This window comes from Triplophysa dalaica, chromosome 6 (assembly GCF_015846415.1).
Source record: "Triplophysa dalaica isolate WHDGS20190420 chromosome 6, ASM1584641v1, whole genome shotgun sequence".
Classification (NCBI taxonomy): domain Eukaryota; kingdom Metazoa; phylum Chordata; class Actinopteri; order Cypriniformes; family Nemacheilidae; genus Triplophysa; species Triplophysa dalaica.
Genome location: NC_079547.1, coordinates 20,382,021 through 20,401,487, shown reverse-complemented (window position 1 = coordinate 20,401,487; position 19,467 = coordinate 20,382,021). Strand labels below are relative to the sequence as shown.

General features: G+C 35.3%; 1 protein-coding gene across 1 annotated transcript; it reads right to left on the bottom strand.

Moving 5' to 3' along the window:
* Nucleotides 1-1,138: 1,138 nt before the first annotated feature.
* On the bottom strand, nucleotides 1,139-7,447 carry mitfa (melanocyte inducing transcription factor a). Its single transcript, XM_056750423.1, is given in 10 exon segments — nucleotides 1,139-2,859; nucleotides 2,861-3,097; nucleotides 3,712-3,859; nucleotides 4,272-4,347; nucleotides 4,774-4,830; nucleotides 5,160-5,252; nucleotides 5,407-5,524; nucleotides 5,638-5,733; nucleotides 6,518-6,739; nucleotides 7,343-7,447. Coding segments are annotated over 10 exon segments (1,221 nt in total). The 5' UTR covers nucleotides 7,376-7,447; the 3' UTR covers nucleotides 1,139-2,718.
* Nucleotides 7,448-19,467: the final 12,020 nt, after the last annotated feature.

Genomic DNA, 19,467 nt, shown 5'->3' with positions numbered 1-19,467 from the left:
CCTCTTTCAAGTCATCATTTTTTATTATTACACATTGTACTATAACTCCATTTCACAACATGGACACAACACCATGATGGAATAAATGATAACGATTGAAGATGCTTTTTTCTTGAGTTCTGCTTGGGGAAATTACAAGTTTGTATGTGTATTGTTTGAGTTTGTGGTGTCATACTATCAAATTGTTTGTATATTGTTTGTATTTCTTTTCACAGACAAGGCTAAAGAGTAATCTCAGATTAAAATAAATGTTTGTGCAGTCTTAACTGAAAATATCTCACCCTAAAACATCTTTAAGTATGTCAGCGCCATTGTTTTTTCTCAAGATGCACACCAGGAATGTTTTTTACGAGGTCCTTTTTATAAAAATAGCTTAAATATCATAATTTAACTGAGGGTTAGTCCGGGTTTAAGCTGTCTATGAAACCGGGCCTCAATGTTCGATCTGTTCTAAGAGTTCAGGCTCTATGAAGGCCTCCTATGTCGACTATGTTCGACAAAAAAGCCTTGCTGACTAAAGCAACTGTGTTGGTTATTATTTTGTTTGCAGATAGAGCAAATCATGCGTTATGCATTTAGGTATTGCAGCACTGCTTGGTGCTATCTGTGCATGATCAAGTTGTAGCTTAAGATTTCTGATATTAATGTTGATTTTAGGACATAAGATGCAGCGGATCAATCGGTTTATGGTTTTATTGTGGGTGATTAAAGCACCCGTTTGTGGTGGGGGTTGTCGCTGCTCTCCCTGGATAAGAAGGTTCGTAATATTGAAAATTTACTTCTTAAATGCAAATATACAGTGCTTAACAAAAAATACTATTGTGGGTAATAAGTGTATGAGTATATAAAGTGTTTTTCAGCAGATAATAAAATTAAACTGTTCACATTTCTGGTGAAATAGCAACACTAAAAAAAAAAGGTCCCCATAATCCTTTGTATATAGAATAGAATCTTTATTCATGTACATCTACAGATATATGAGAATATTCTATCGAAGTCTCTAGGTTTATTTCCCAACAAACCACAAGTGACATATTGAATAACTACAGTGATCATTTGTATGTAATGTAAAAAAACATAAGAAATCTAACATCTAAACATTAGAAACTAAAGGTTTACCAATACATATATGTCCATTTCCAACTGCTTTGTCTCTTAGGGGCAGATACCAGGGCGAGGATTAGATTAAGCCAGGACTATAGGCTTAAATTCAATAAGACATTGATGTAGTTTTTACAAACATGCCTTACAAAAAAAAAAACATTACTTCTGTGCATTTTGCGACAGCACAATGGAACTGATGTATTTTAATGGAAATCTGCCCCATAATGTACAGTTAAATGATCAATCTTAAGCATAAAGATGTCAGATATAGTCAATATGACTCATTTTGTAACATGGTTACTCATTTTTAAAGAAAGGGTAATGTGGTGACATAAGATGGTGACCATTTAAAATAGTTAATAGAGATGTTTATGCCCTAAACTACTATTAGACTTCTTTTTTATTGACAATAAAGATTGTTGTAATTTTTTCTCAGTGTTATGTAAACGTTTATAAAGTAAATTACCTTATTGTTCCGAATAGGACGAAAAAATAATATATATAATATACTGCAGACTGCAGTTCATTTCCGGTCTGTGGCTAATAATGTACAGTAACTATTTATTTTTTATTTAATTCATGTTTATATTAATTTATATTATTATTTAGTTGTATAATAATTGTATAATATAAATAACTTGTTGAACTTTGTGTATGTTCTTTAATTTAAATAAACAATTGGTTGAAAGGGTCCTGTAGTGTGGTCGCATTTAAAGTAACCGTGGGGTACATTGACATCTAGCGGTTGAGGTTGGTATCGCAGTCTAAATTCCAAATATCTGAGAGACAAGTTTACCCAAGTAAGTACCCAAGGTTTCTTTTGCATGTTATCAGAAATAATCTACTACAGGCTTTCTATTGTTTGTGAATGTGTACCTGAGGTTAAGGGCAGTCCACTGCACGTGCGCAGTAACGTTTGTTGTCACTTTGAAACCGTCTACAAGAATTTCCCTAAAAATAACCTTCATATTGCATATTTTGTTTTTTTTTAAGATGCATTTCCAAGAAAAAAAGAATTGTCTGTTATTTGGAACAATAAGGTACATTCAACACATCTACTACACTTGCCAAATAACTTTCCTCCTGCAGAGGTACACCCCAAAATTGAACCCATTTTGATTTTGTGCGTAACTCAACAGCTGCATGTGAGGATGTTTTGAATCCCCCGTGGTAGTGCTTTGGTTAAACTGTTTTGTGTACTACTTGCTAAGGCTCATTAGTGTTATCAATAGCAGTGGCTGGGATCTAATTTTTGACAATTAGCGCACCCCATTGCACTAACTTCATTTGAGCAACACTCTAGCAAGCCAACGCTCTAAAAACAGTTTGCTTTGATACTATAGTCATTGTTGTAATGGTGGAATTCCACTTTAGCTGTCTTAAAAGCATGTTAACAAGAAATCCTTCATGAATCAAAAACTGTTGAAATCAATCGTTCTGAACTACTACACTTCAAAATTATAAAATGTATAAAAAAATGCATTCTTAAAAACAGCATTTGGACTAAAAACGAAAACAAACTGCAAATAGACCGTAAATCACTTACTCACATGTAAAATTTCATTATATAAAGCTAATCGTCTAACTTTGGTTCTGCCAGTTTCGTTCACAACGCTAACAGTCGTTGTCGTGTTCATCCATACTGCTGCTGCAGTTGGAGGGGACGGGAGAGCCGGAGGAGAGGAGGGGGTCATTGGTGCACACGGGAGACAAAGTGTTGTCCATTAGCATGTCCTCCAGCTTGTTGGAGGCCTTTGTTGGGGCTGTCGTAAACTCTGGGTTCCCCCTCCTCGTTGTAGCTGATGGTGCCGTTGTTCAGGTCCAGAGTGGTGGTGCGGGACATGTCAGGACTGGGGAGGTGGGTGTAGAGATCCGAGGAGCAGTCGCCCATACTGGGCTCCCGCTTGATCGCTTGAGCTACAAGGTCAGAGGAATAGAGAGGGGTAGAGGCCACCACAGTGAGTCCGTGAGCGCGGGCCTGGATCTCGAGCTCCTGGATGTAAACAAAAGGACAAATACACAATTATACAAAAATGCACAAAATAACATTTTATAAAATGTACATGACTTGTCAACTATGAATGTTTGTGTCAAATCATTTTAAGCTTTTTGTGGTCTGTGCTTTGAATTGGTTTTGTTTACATAATTATAACTTGATGAATAAATAAATACAAATTATTAAGACTTCTTAAACACAAAACAAGAGCTGCGGCTTGTATAACACAGTTTACAAAAATTACATAGAATAAATACAGGAAAACAAAATATTGACTTGATTTCTTTAACATTTGTACTCCTGAAGTTGTGTTATTTTATAACTTAAAAAAAGTGAGCTAAAATGGGGTTACTATGAATCAAACGCCATGTGTCAAAATGAGGGAAATTCCCAAAATCAATTATTCAAGTGTAACTTTAACATTTCACGCATTCGAAGGACTGCATACTTTTTAAGCATTAATAACCGATGTCACGGTCTGCTTTCACAATTCAACTTCAAAAAGCATTTTATCAAAGCTTTTCAAGCATGCTTGTGCTTAAAAAGTCGATCACGTGACCAGTGGCCAAGGCCTTTAAGACCAACGGGTGGTTGTTTGGAAAGTGGTTTACCTGAATTCGAAGCAAAAGATGTCTGTTCGCATGTTCCATTCTCTTCTGGCGGTTCTCTAGTTCTTTTGCTCTCTGTTGCTCTTTTTGTAGTCTCCTTATATAATCCACTGAAGCCTTTAGAATTGTCCCCTTATTCCACCTCATGTCTCTGAAACAACAGGGATTCAAAAGCTTGTGTTTGGCCTATGTTTGCGATCACAAAACATGCATATTGATATGATATTGGATTTCAAAATATTAATAAAAATAGAAGAAAAAATTGAAGAGTTTATTTCCAAAATGACAACTTTTTCAAAAATCATGTTTTGTTATTGTGCATTCCAATTAATATTAATCAAACTGCAGTTGGTTTGTTTTGATTCGAGCCATAAAAACACAAAAAAATACAGCTACTAACACGACATGATAACATTATAAAAAACATGATTTTAATTTAGGAATAAAACTCTTCATAATAACCAAAATGTACAAGTTTTCCATTAATAATAAAAAATGTATTTCATATAAATTGCCATGTATTGAAAGCCCCTCAAAAACCATGAAAGAGTTATAAGACTTACGGGTCATTTGACTTGGGGATTAATGTCCCCAGCTCTTTAATTCTGTCGTTTATATTAAAACGCCGCCTTCTTTCAACTGGAAACACAAAAAACATATATTAAATATACTGTTTGTAAAATATAGAAAGGTTTCTAATAGATATAATTTTACTATTTAAGTTGGCCTCTTTTATGTAAGTGATATTATTGCACCCTTCCTCAAATCCAAGAGCTAAGGTTATAGACGGCTTCATCAGGCACACGTGCCTGGCCCAAAGTCAACTTCCTTCTGTGTTTGGTTATAATACAACAATTTATTTTATATTCATATTTTTGTTAATATAACTATTGTACCTATTGTTAAAGATTTTTGGGGAGGTCTACTGGAAGTTAAGTTGGGCCACTTATAATCTGTTTATGTTGTTGCCGTTTAAACCGTCGATATATCTCACAAACAATAGCGTTTTGAAAATAGATGTTTATGTATATACATTTATGTATATAATCTAATGATCAGACTCACTTAGGTTGTGGTTGTCCTTCTTTTGTCTCTCCTTTGCCAAAGCTCTGACCTCAGCTTCTGAAACACATGACCACATTAATTGCTTAACACTTAATTTGTAGTATTGTCATTTGTAAATATATTCTTTTTTGTTTCTATGCACTCGGAGCTCCAAAAATGTTGGTGCATTTCGTTTATAATTGTACATACTTTAATATGATATATTTTACTTCAATGTGTATAAGTAGGATAATTTCAGATGTAAAACTAAGAGGTCCTGAAAGTGGTATATCACAGAATGTGTTTGAGATATGAATGAACAGTACTATGACAAAGGATCAACTGTATATACACTACAAATCCTTACATTCATTTAAATCTGAGAGGCCAAAGAAATGGAAACATACCTACTGGAAAGCCTTCAGGCATTTGATAAGAGTCAAAATTGCCACATGGTGCAGGCTTCTCCATTATGTGCATCATGCCAGGTGCTGGGGTAGCTATTAAATAAAATACATGTTTCATTGATATTGTGCATTCTGAACTGAACACAATATGGATACTTTCATTCAAGTACAGTGGGCATTGAACCGAAAACCAAAAGTCGTATGGGAGTTTTTGCAACATTAGTGATAGATTAAACTGTGAATATACCGGATAATTCCCTTTTGACGGCCGGCAGGTTAGATGAACAGGAGTTATTAATGGGAACCCCACCTGGAGCAAGAGGATGATTGCTGTACATATCCAACATGTTTGCTGACACTGGAATCTGAAAATTATCAACCATAACCAAGATAATGCAGAATTTTAATATGCGCTGAATCAAAACAAACAAATATTTTAGCGTGCTATCCAATTGCACAATTAAATTAGGGCTGTTACCGTATTCGTCATTTGAAGTCCAGCATCCATGAATCCAAGAATATCATCACTATAGCTTGATTCCAAACTGATTATGTCTTCAATTACATCGTCCATCTGTAGCAATTGAGATTTGATGATAACTTAATGCACAATGATAACAATGACAAAAATGCTAAACAACTGCTATGAAAACTATATTCTATGATAACTGTATTTAAGCCTTGACATGCAGTACCAACAACTTTGTATACTGTTAATACAATTAAATGAAAAATGTATATGTGAAAAATATGAACTCATTGACGTGTTTTTTTACAGTTGACATTTACACAGCAGATCTTTAACATAAATGTTTTCATGTACATTTTTAAAATACATTATTATGACACTGTCAGTCGTTTGCAGACAAAGGCAAGACTGTGAGACAGTGAGAAACTATTTGGTTTAGACTTACAATACAGAATTTTTGTGGTCTTGCAGGGTTACGACACGCAGATCCTTTCATAACTAGTTTTCAACATGATATACAAAACATCCCAATCGCTTAATATTACAGATATGCATTTTACAGTTTAAAAAATTTGATCTCATTAAGAACTACCGCAATCCAAAATATGAACTTATTACACATGAATTTGGGGGGCTGTAGTTAAACTATCAAAGTACATTATTTTAACAAAATGAACTACTTTATCTATTTTTTTACAACAATTATGATGGATGCAGCGTGCTACTGTCCCTATGGCCCACGGCCATTTTTGAGGGTATGCCCTTTCTCCTAATATGAAGGTTACACAAGATGACAAGTGCCTTGATTGTCTTCATCAATCACAACATTGCGGCCTCACATAACTGCATTATTTAAAAATGCTGATATAACCAGTTTGTTGACATGTACCTCTTTCTCACAGTTGAGGGTGAGAAGGGCCATAGGGCTATTGGGAGCACTGGTTCCTGGTCCAGGGGGCATGCCGTGCTCTGAGGGCTGGCTGGGGCTGGGCCCTGTGCTGGCCTGCGGGCTGAGCTTGGCTCCTAACGCGCTAGACAGGTAATGTTTCACCTGCTGCCTCTGAGTCTGCTGGAGGTGATACTTCGATGGATTCTCCAGGTATGTTTGCACCTGAGTAACAAAGCAAGGAAGAGGAAAGGTTGATGCAACTTAGAAACATACTAATATACATACAGTAACATGCTATAGAAACATACTGTATTCCATCTCCGCATTCAACCCTTGTATGGTGTTCATTTTTTGGTAGCCGACGTTTACGGGTCTCTTGGACATTAGTTTTTAAATAGTGACAACCATGAAAACAAAAAAACTTACGTTAAAAAGATTTTACTTTATCCCAATTACAAGCAGCATAGACAGCACCCATGGTTAAACTTTATCATTCATCTCTGTTAAATCATAAAAAAGTAAACAAAAATAGAATTAGAGTGAAATAATAGATAAACTTATTTAGAAGTAATAATATAAATGTCTGAGGTAACAAAACAATACCCGAACACCACGCAAGGGTTTGCCTATTATACACAACTGAACGTTTGACTTTTAGTAAAAACAGACTTCATACTAAATGTATCGGAAGCATAAAACAGTGTTTTGCAATTATTGTATACGTAAATGTCAGTAAATTTAAGAAACACAATAAACCAATATGGATGAAAATAAGCATAGACAACAAAATCAAACAATTCTGCAATGCCCAAAATATCATCTCACCTGGTAATGACTGTACTCAAACATCTCCAACATATTAACCAAAACTATTTTGTATAACTTAAAAAATATTCCCTTTGTGCATTCAGTTTGTGATGTGCAAGAACTGACCAGTGGTTTTGGCCAGCTGAAGATATCAACGGCGTATTTAAGGCATGGGAGGAGAACTCGCTGTTCTCATATATTGTTTTTCTACCCAAACGATGAATTTATGTCTTTATAGAGTTCATTTGACGTCACCGGTCGAATTTTACAAAAGGCTCTTTGAACCGATTGGTTACTAGCATCTAAACTGAAACTGGCTTACGGCTAACTAACGTTTCATCTTTAGTTCCACTCATTCTGCATAAAACATTGTTTGTTCTCGGCATCCGGCACACAATCGCTGCCACTGTTAGTCTTAAAACAAGACAGTATAAGATGGAGTGATTTTTGAAATGTTGAATTTCGCCCGATGAAGCATTGGTAATTGCAGTCTTTACAAAGCTGGAGTATTGCGCACACATAAGCACCAGCAAATGCACGCAAATGGTTCATTTCACGTCGAACTACATTTGGATATGTGGTGATAATAAAGTAGAGGTTTCTGTTTTCTGAACGCAATGACTTGTGGGATTTGTCATGAAAACATGTTAATCTTCTACTGACAACTTTATTTTTGCCTTGAAATGTTTAGTTTATTATTAAGTATTTCTCCTTAGTGATTTAATTTGGTACAAAACACAGCATACTGTAGGAACTTCACTATATGACACAATGATACATATTAACCACAAAAACTAGTAATTGGATTGAACGTTGTTCTAAAAATAGTTTGAAAATTATTTTTTTATACATTTTATACAATACATTTGCACATAGAGTGCATGTGCACAGCTCTCCGATTTGTCTCCAGTTTGTTCATACATGTCTGTGAGGCAATGTATAATCAACACAGTGGAATGTGTTCAACGCCTCAAGCGCTGTTCTTCAACAGATATTTTTCTTTATTTCATTTTAACACATGTTTTTTGTAGTAATGCCAAACTGGTAAAGAAGCACAAAGTGCCAAATATTCAACCTCGTCTCTGTATTCTGCATTCAAATGAGGAGCAGCTTCCTACAGTATGCACTGAAATATTTTCTGAATGATGTTTAAAGATCTATAATGTGCATTTTATTGTTACAATTCACATTGGTAGATATATGTGCAGCTATATAGCAAGCAAATTGATTCCATACCATGTTAACCTTTGAAACCGAAAAGCTATAATGAGACAGTTTTATGAAAACAAACCTGTTAATCAAGTAAAATGTTAACACAAGTACTTGACATTTTACAGCAAATTTACATGATACAAGTAATGGCCTGCTTATGTGTGCAAAAACAGGCAACCCAAGCTAATGAAATACCTACATGTATTTCTATGAATGTTCAAGAACTACATTTTCACACACACAAGCAGATAAACCTGTATCTAGTATGTTTTAGAACAGCTAATTATTCAAATACATATAAAATATATTTAACATATTTTTCCCCCACATTTTAGTAAAATAGTAAGCTCATCAAAACTATGAGAATGTTGCGGAAAAAAAATCTTTAAATAATCTTGTTTGTTACCTTTTGCCTACACCTATCAGAAATGTTTTCTTGGCATTTTTTCAAGCTTTTTTGAGGTTTCACCCCGAGATGCTTTTTAAACAATATCGATGTCGTTCTTATTTATTCTGCGTTCTTATTGGCTGTTCTTTTTGAATTATTCAGTCAAAGTCATCCATTTTAAAGACGTTTTTGGGAAATAAAATTTTATAAAAGTAATGAAAAAAGTTTAAATGTCCACAGTTATGCAAAACGTATTCCCAAGCATACACCTTCATTTTTTTGTATAAGATAATGAGAACATTTTCATTCAAGTGTTTAAAACTCTTGACCAGTAGATTCTGTAGAACATTCAGTAGAACAGAAATGATGACTTAATTGTTTTAGTTTTGGGGTAAAATAAGATTCCAAACTTCTCATCCTTCATTTCATAACCCCCTTGCTATCATCTAAATGTTATCATAGCTATTTGGTTGTATTAACAGAGCTTGTGCTGAAGTCAAACAGAAGACTAATTCAGACATCCCTCAGATGAGGACTTCACATTTGTGCCACAGGTTTAATGCCTTTCATGGTTAACATACAAAATTAATATATACTTGGTGATGATCAGTCTCCACTACCTTGGAGTTATGAACTGCGGTAGCATTTAAGACATTAAGTTTAACTTAACTTACGGCACTCTTTCTTAAATGACAGGCGTGACAAATTAGCTGTGAGATTTTATTATAGTCAGTAAATTATTGATCCTTTGTGCATAGATGACATCACAAGACATGTACACATGCCCTTTGGGTAAACAATAGGGACGGTATGCGCCACACAATGTGCTAGTTGTTTACCAAACTCCGTGCGGCAAATTATTAAACCACTGTGGGTTTTAAGAATATAAAGTTTATAATGAAACATACAGTTTTTTTCTTTAATGAAATATGTGAAATGAGTAAAAGGGGAAAAATGTGTCACTTCATACATGTATGTGTGTGTGTGTGTATGTGTGCCTTTCTAACAACTTTCAATGGTGTCTACAGATCATAAAATGAGCCCCGGCTGAGATCCATAAACAGAAAAGCACTATAGAAGTTACCCCAATACAATAAAGTCCTTATCTAGAGAACATAAGAACGTTTCTCTTGTTCTTTTACTCTCAGAACCTTTAGGTTTAATAGACTCCTCCACAGACCCAAATGCCCACAGCTACTGAGTCTATGGAACGATTCATATATCCTGAGGAACAAGTTTTATGGTCCACCCCTGAGGAAAGCGACTGAGGTGATAGTCAATAGTCGACAGTATTCTTAAGGACACAACAGTGCTATAATAATGTTGTTATTTAGTAAAGCTTTAACATTGCTTCATGTTTCAATGTCAGCCACCCTTGCTCCAACCAACTCCGGTTTAATTGTTCATCAACTTGTAAGACCTGTAGTTCTCATATTGCACCTTATCCTGTCAGATGCTTCTCATTTGTATGTTATTGTTACTAAAGCACAAAATGTTATGTTAAAGGTCCAATGAATGAAATTTAGTGGCATCTAGTGGTGAGGTTGCGAATTGCAACCAATGGCTCACTCCACCCCTTCCACCTCTCTTTCGAAGCACTACGGGGGCTGACATTGAAAAATATTTCTTTGTTGCTTCTTTGCGAAGGAGATAACATACTTAAGACTCATATTTACTGCTCTATGAAGAGCAGTTTGTCCGCTTAGGGCGTCTGTAGAAACATAACTTTAATGTAAGGCGACATGCGGTGTTTGTTATGTACAGTATATTTTATTGCATTTCTGTCTAGAGATCCTCCAAAAACATTACACAATGGACCTTTAAGGAAGAGTTTTTTTGAAGAGACTTTGCCTTAGGTATTTTGACACACGATAGACACCACATGCCATTAAACTGTATTTTCAGGGTCTGTTATTGCAGACATTAACATTCAATTCAAAACACATAAAACATTGCGTCAATGTCCCCACATTAAGCAATCACAATCCTTTACAATACCTTAAAAGTGTCAATTGAGGGGGACCATTCTTAAACCTAAAATGATAAACGAGACATGTACAGTCTTGTGGACATTACAGATGCACGTAAGCAAACGCCACAAGGCGACAAATAAACATAAAATGCACCATCTGTTCTAAAAGGGCCTGAATGGTTAAAGAACAAACGCTGGACTATTCTAAAGGGTTTTGTAATAAGCCTTGATTCCAATCTTTTTGAAGATATGTTAAGAACTACAACTGGATCAGTCAAACACAAGACTCTCGCTGCCAGGGGTGTGTCTGCTTTTCAGAACAGCAACCACAGGTTATAAAATATTGAGCATTTTAACATTGCCAAAATCGGCAATGAGTGGAAAAGCATGAAAAAATTGGTCTTTAGGCTGACAATAGCAAAGCAGAGTGAGAGCGATAGTATAGATTTGTGCTAAAGATCTTAAGATTAGGGTCACTACTTAACATCCACTCCATGATGCATTTTGAATCAATGAATAATTGTCCAAATAAAACACTGACACTATATTGTTGATCACAGTAGTCAAATATAGCAATAAATATAATGGCCGCAAAACATAATTTGCTGACATTATTTGATTTGTAACCATAAATTTGTAGTAAATGTGCACTTATATGTCAACGTTATGACCATGTTAAATCATTTAGAAGGTCAAAGGTCATACAACCGATGTGGTGCTGCTTTAAAGTGGGAACAGAATTAACAGAGCAGACACCGAAATGTGCATGACCAACATCCAATTTATCACAAACGGCACTTTGTGTGTATACGAAAGCGTGTCTCATGGCATTGAAAATCTATTTTGCATGTCTGCAAAATTAAACAATTACATGTGCATACGAAAATTATGCATGTTTGTGAATTCATAATCACAAATATGAATGTACAATAACCCCAAAACATTTCTGGACACTCACGACACTCCTACAATATACAGTCTCTATCCCATTGCAATAGATAAAAACACGTTTTTAAAGTATGGCTTTAAAACAAAACTTTTCACATTGTTGTGAGTAAATTTTAATCATGCACTCGATAATTCAAGATATTTTAAGAGAAAAAGCAATTGGACTCGTTTTGGTCGCACTTGACCAGTTGTTGATGAATGGACCAGTTGTGACCAGATTAATTTTACATCTACTAAAAATAACCCTTTGGACCAAGTGGTTAATTGCAAAGTTATTGTTAAAAATATTTAAGTCAAGTTTGTTTAATTTGATATTTTCTATCCAATCCAATGGCATTTCTACATTTTAAATGTGCCCCAAGTGTTGAAATTTTTATGGGGCCACTGATATATTTGTCTGTGTGGGTGATTGTATGCTAACATGCATTAAGTGACTTGGTTTAATTGCAATGCCTGCGGGCTGTGAACTACCATTTGCCCTTTGTAGAAAGACATTAACATTACGCATCCAGAGCCATGCAGATGACACGCAGATCAAGAGGAGGAGCCTCAGACAAAAGCTTTTTTTCATCTGTTTTCGTGCGATGTGCTTTCGGGCCCATGGCAAGAGGCATTAACAAGAATTTACCAGCATCAAAATGGGCATCATTGAACAACTTACAAAAGGATTGGTCAAAGGCAAAAAATTGCTGAAATGAAGCTCTAATGTGTCCAGCTGGGGTACTGTATGCAGGCCAGTCTCATATAAATTCATGAAAGGTCAGAGACAGACTGGTTATGACAGCTGGGCGAGGGGTGGGGCATATCTGAATACACTGTGTATCATAACGTGGGTGTTGAGAGCACAAACATTTGTCACGGTGTCAGAGGTCGGAAAGGCCACACGGGTCAGAGAGAAAATAAACGATGACTTTATAGTCGATCCATGTGGAAATAAAAGGCAATTAGTCACTCTTATGAAAGTATGATACAGTCCGCACAAATCTGAGATTATATAGCCGATTTACAGACAACCTTTTGGCTAATAATATTGGAAATGTCAGTTACGAGAATTTAGTGTCTTACAAGCAAAAATAAGCAACAAGCTTGTTTCATTTGTGTTTATTTGTGTGTGTGTTAATGATTCTCTTATACAGTTTGCTGAATGTGTTCTGTCTCACTGTTCTCCTTTTTGTTACCTCACAAAAGTTTATGGTTTTAAAAGCCTGGAGACATGGAATAATGTATAGCCAACAAAAAATATGATACACAGTAAACCTCTTACCAAATGTTATCAGAAGGAATGCACCGATATGTTAATTTTGGCCGATAACAGTAACTGACAATTCTTTAAATATTGGAAGCCGATAACCGATATATTGGCTGATATACAGTATTTAATATTTTGATTCTAAATATATATATTCTTTCTGAATCTAGAACTAAAGGCAAAAGGTAGACAACTGCTTTAATTTTAAAACATTGACAGCAAAAAAACAAGCATTTAACTGCACTGGATTCTAACTGTTAGCAGTGGTACCTGAAGTGGTTCAACCAGAGGAAATGATTCATAATTTATCACAGTGGCTTAGGGAGATTTTAATTTTTGGACGGGCCTGTGCAAAAGTGAGTGGGCACTTTGACTGTTTATTTTTTATAAACTGGGTCTACAATACGCACGCAGCACAACAACAACAAACTCAGTAACAATCAAATATTGCATTAATATTAATCTCATTTTCATTGATTTACCTAAACACCTTGATAAAAGAAATTATAAAATGAAAATGCCACTTATTTAATTAATTAAGCACATTTCTTTAATAATCAATCCTAAACTAAAATGTTTAGGAAAAACGTTTATTTAAAACGTTTATTTAATTAAAGCCGGGGTGTCCGATTAGCGTTGTTGATGTTAAAATCAAAACAGGCACACCCCTACATTGGCTTCAAGGTTGTTTTGGTACCGGCCCGACTTTTTCTAAGCAAGCGTAATTCAGAAATCGGACCAGAAATGAAGTTTATTTAATAACTCTCAAAAAATTAAAGGTCCCCTAATCTTGAAAATGCACTTTTAAATGTTTTTTGAACATATCTGTGTGTCAGGAGTGTGTGTACAGAACCACCCCAGAATGATACCTAAGCCTCTGAAGACGCTGTGGATTATTTTTTATTTCTCAAAGGAATGTGCGGAAGACATTAGGTGAAGTCACTTTACACAGGGCTGCCTCACAAACGAATGTTAGTTAATGCTGGAGTCATAGGGTCATGTTTTAAGTTTTTAAACATATGACGCGGTTTTTCCAGTGTATTGTCACTGATAAAAAACAATGTGCACGTTGTAAAGACATAACGCGTTTGTGCATTCACTCCGAGAGAGAATGTTTTAGTTTTTTTATAGATATGATCCGTTTGTCCGGTGTATTTTTACTTGTAAAAAAATTTGCACGTTGTAAAGACATAACGCATTTGTGCATTCATTCCTAGAGAGAATGTTTTTGATTTCTATAGATACCGAATGATGCGTTCGTGCGGTGTATTGTATACTTATACAAACGATGTGCACGTTGTAAAGACATAACATGTGAATTTAATCCTAGAAAGCACGTTTTCTTTTTTATAGATACGATGCGTTTGTCCCATAAGGGCAGTTTGTTATTCCCCTTTTGTCGAGTTGGTAGCATCCAAACATTTCATTTTATCATAGCATGTCTTTATTCGATGCGCAGTGGAAAGAAGTCTCTTAACAGTGAATGTAGTCATTTGTAAAGTCGGTTAAAGATTCTGTAATTATTAAAAGCAAAGAATCTAGAAGTAACGTTAGATCCGTTGTGGCATCATCTATTGTCATTAAGTGCAGGTTGCTGGATAGGTTCTCTCCCGGGACAATAGTTTTTTTTAAATAAGTTTTAATATAAATTTGTTTCGACATCACGCTAGCTAACACGTAACCTTAGGCTAACTGCATGCAAAGTGCAAAGCGTGAAAACAAACTCGGGCCCATACCGAAATGAAAACCTGCCGATACCCATATTGCCGATAATATATAGTGCATCCCTAGTTATTATGCGAAAACTTTCTATCTTTTCAACTTCCTAAATCAGGGGTTCCTTCCTTTTGTTTCCTATGATTTTATATTATGTTAAGGATACCACAGATAAAACACGGATACAAAATTAATGCAAAATAACAATAAAAAATAGAATAGTGACCAAAATTCCAAATAGCGAAATGAAATTTTAATATTTAAAAAATAATTTAGTTTGTTTTAATGACAGCAGGCATTTGAGCATGTGTACAGGCAGATCATTTAAGTTATTACAGCAAGATTTAAGAACATTTCCAAGAGCTTTTTGTGTGCTTTGATGCAGCAATAAAATCACACACATTCTTTATTAGAGACCTACAAATAAGTTTCACAAACCTTCTAAATATATCGTAAATACCACACTTTCAATCCGTGATATTCATTTATCTGCTGTAAGACAAAAACAAACCCTGCACAAAGTTTCATAAACTGTCCAACATATGAATGCATTTCTTAAATAACTCAATCACTTTACCCTAAAGGCTTTGAAATATTATGAAAGGATTGATTCATACAAAAATGAATGGATCTTTTATGATTGCTGCTTTTAAAATTAGTCAACCATTGTCATTTACCTTCATTAGCATTCAGGGAGCCATTTCTAATTTTTTACATTATAGCAACTCTACCAACTTGCAAGAAAAATAATTCACACTAATTCTCAGAAATAGGCCAGCCCTCTTTTTTTTTTCACGGAACAAAAGCTCTTTTTCTGCTGTCTAGGTTTTGACAGAGTACCATGCCTCGGGCCTACATCTCCCAGAGCTGACATACAAAGCCAGAGCTGTATGCACACATGGAGCGAGTCCTCAAGCATCTCAGTCTGAAAGGTCACCCAACCACCAACAAGCAGAGCAGACAACGGCGGGCCAGCTGCACGTGGAGCTGAAATCTGATGGTATTTAAAAGTCATCTGTTTTTGGAAAACATTTTGTCTGTCTTGTTTAACCAAAAAGCTCAGTAGCATGCAACAAACCCGATCTATGGTTCATACTGTCACATGAAGCTAATACAGGAGATAGCGATTGTGTCATAAAGTTGAAATATGTGACAATGTATCTCTATGTATCTAACAATCTGTTTTTAAGAGGGTTCGGCTCTTTGTAAAAATATTCAGGGTGCAATCTAAAACCATGCACTCACGCGTATGAGAACAGAAAAAAATAGTTTTAGTTTCCTCATTACAGTAAGCCTCCATGTAATTAAATCAAGTCAAAGTTTCAAAGTGAATTGCGAGCTTTTATTTCCGCATTCTTGATCATGACGTTAAACCCTGTAGATATGATCCTGTCACCATTTCAAAGCAGTCCGTTTTTTTCCCCTCCTAAATAATTTGAAGAATGAAAGCAACCGGCCTCATTATAAGCATTCTTGCTTGAATTAGTGCGGAGTATGTGTGTGGTAAAACTGTGTTTGCCTTTGTCTTCGTCTGAGCTGATTCTTTGCTTATTTCTGCCCGGGTCAGAAGTACTTTAGCTAATTAGGGGTTCTCTCGATCTTTGGTCAAACCGATTTGGGCTTAATGTGTTCTGCCTCAGTGGTCTGCGCCTGGTACCTCCCAAAAGCTTTACCTGCTTTCTGCAGACATTCACATTTTGCAGACGCTTTTATTCAAAGCGTTATTCAATCTATTCATTTGCTGTTTTTTTTTTATTAGTATGTGTGTTCCCAACGAACCAAAACCCACGACCATGCACAAGCAATTGAGGGAACAGGAATAATGTAAAAGCTACAAATTGTCGCTGTCCTTCTGAAACCTTTGATCACCAAATTTGAGAAATGGTAAAATACTGGACTTCTTATACGATTGAATAATGTTTGAAGTTAACGAGCACTTTTAAATACTTTTTATGGGTAAGATAGTAGCAAAACCCGGCGACAAACATAAAGGGAGACTAATAATAATGAATTATGGCAAAATAAATCATGACATTTGGAGATTTCAGACGAACAGCAGCAAAATTAGATGTGCTGTGAATCTCCATGGTAGGGTAAAGTGGACATAATGTTGGGTTATAAATGAATACATGCTTGGTTGTTTTAGTTGAGTAATACAATCTAGAATTTGTATTTATAACCCAACAAATGGTCTTGCCCATATTTTTCCCAATCTCAGTACAACTTTAGCGAATAGAGGAACTTTCTAAATTTGAAGGACTTTTCTATTATTAGATAATGTGTAGGACTGTAGTTACTTTACCCAGGAATAAATAGAAAACATTTTAGTGGCTGTCTGAATAAACACCCGAACATATGAATCGTGCACCTCAGCAATAAAAAGCATTTGGTTGGCCCAACTGATCAATTAACTTGCATTTAGATCCAACTATGTGTATGTGTGACTCAAGAAGTACTGAATGAATGAGTTCCTTTGCCCCCCATTGACAGAATGTGAAAACTGAACAATGACACCTGTTTTAACAGTTAAATTGGCAGAGCACTTAATGTCGGCACTTAAATTATTACTACCATCAATTGTGTTTAAACTGAATATATAGTTACGGCAATACTTTCTTCACAAATCACAAATGACAACTCACAAATGATCACATAAAATAACAGGTCTTACCAGATTCTTTCGTCTAGTTTCTTCCAGTTCAAGGTGTCACTTTACAACTAATGAAACCATATTGCTTTGTCTTGGCATGAGATTCCCACTATTCCCTTGTGTAGTCCACTCAGACCAAGCATGAAACCAAAGCCACGAAAATGCGTCAGTGTAGTGGAGCAAATAGGATTATACACGTTAAACGCCAAAAGTCTGGAAACACAGCACAAATTAGGGGAGGAATTCACTGAGAACAGATAATCCTCCCTATGTATTTAACACAGTTAAGTCTTCAAAAGCAGTATTCTTTAGCCGAATGCAGACAAAGCCAGTGAATAAAGGACTATGGCATTTATATACATATCTTTGGTGTCCACAGACTATATATTGATTTATATTTAAACCATAAAAACAACTGATATTATTGGCTTTTATTAAAACTTGGAGTTTAAAGTCCTACCTGGACATACTGTCATGCGGAAAGTCTGGCCTTCAAAACATTGTCCAGTCAGTGTGGAGTTCATCTAGTAGAGGGTGCTTCAACATGAAGTCGTTCATTCAACATCTGTCCATCTATTGATTCTTCTCAAGTTTCTGCTCCTGCCATTTCGCTGCTGTTGGGGAGACGCTGTTGAATATATGAAGGCCTCAGAAGCAAAAAATGATAAGAAAAACTGACAAAAATAGAAAGAGTGCATTAAAATAAGTGTGACAATAATCACCTTGCAAGTCAATTCTTCAAGCATCATCAGAGTGTGAATATGTGAATGAGAGAGCCAATGAGCAACACATGGGATGGAAAAATGATGCGTGAAGCAGTTTAGTGGCGTAACAGAGTCCACAAGGAAGTAGCAAAGGGAAGTGACTGATGTAGAAGTTAGAAACAGGAAACTTCTAATGTGAAAAGAATAGATCAAGATTTGACAGTAAAACAAATTGATATATATATATATATATATATATATATATATATATATATATATATAACAGTATAAGCCATAAACAAAGCTGTGGTTCTAAGCCTTCTTGTACAAAGCCTTTCTGAATATTCTCACAATTACTAACATAAAAAATGTCAAATGAGTGACGACAGAATCAAGTGACTCAGCACAGATAAGGATTTGCAGTAGAAGATCTTAAAAGGATGAATAAAGGTTCTTTCATTATTTTCATCCTTGTGTCGTTCAAAACCTATTACTTTTTTCGTCTGTGAAACATAAAAATAAGATATTTTGAATATGTCTCAGTGATTTTAGGTTTGGAATGACATGAGGAGGAATAGATGATGAAAGAGTTTTTGGATTACATTTTGAGTTAAACTTGTTTTCTATACACACTTTATCTATTTATAAGGCTTCCTTCTGCTGTTATTTTGATAAATAATAATAACTATACAGTTGGGTAAAAATTAATTAATCTAAGATTATGCAAAGTAGTTAAAACACGAGAGCCAAAATGAAATTAACACTTTGCTTTCACTTTGATGTACTTAGGGAGATGCACTTTTTATCTGAAAAACATAGGCTACCATTGTTCTCATGGCATCTTGTAAAAACTGCGACTAAAAGCTAGGAGGACCTCCACCAACATCAAGCAGACGTATGAGACAGACATTCAACAAATCTGACAATTTGAGTCTGTTATGAAAAATCAATCCACATGTCATGATTAATGACAAACAGATCTTGCAAGGACATGTCAAAATCTCTTGAACTTGGCCCGGAGATTGTTTTGAACTGTACACTATACTACTGTATACACATCAAAATTTCATGTAAAAAAAACAACTTTGGCTCAAGAGTGCAAAATTCCAGCAGTGGCTATTCTGAGCACTTTCTGTCAGAATCCAACTTTAAACTTGTGACTATTGAATAAAACAGGAAGGCTGGAGGATGACATGTCTTTCCAGACTCTAAATGAAGCTGAGAATGTCTGTGACAGGCTGCTGAGTGTAACCTTCTACTGGAATATTACAAAAAAAGATGCAATTGAACCCCAAATGTTGTAC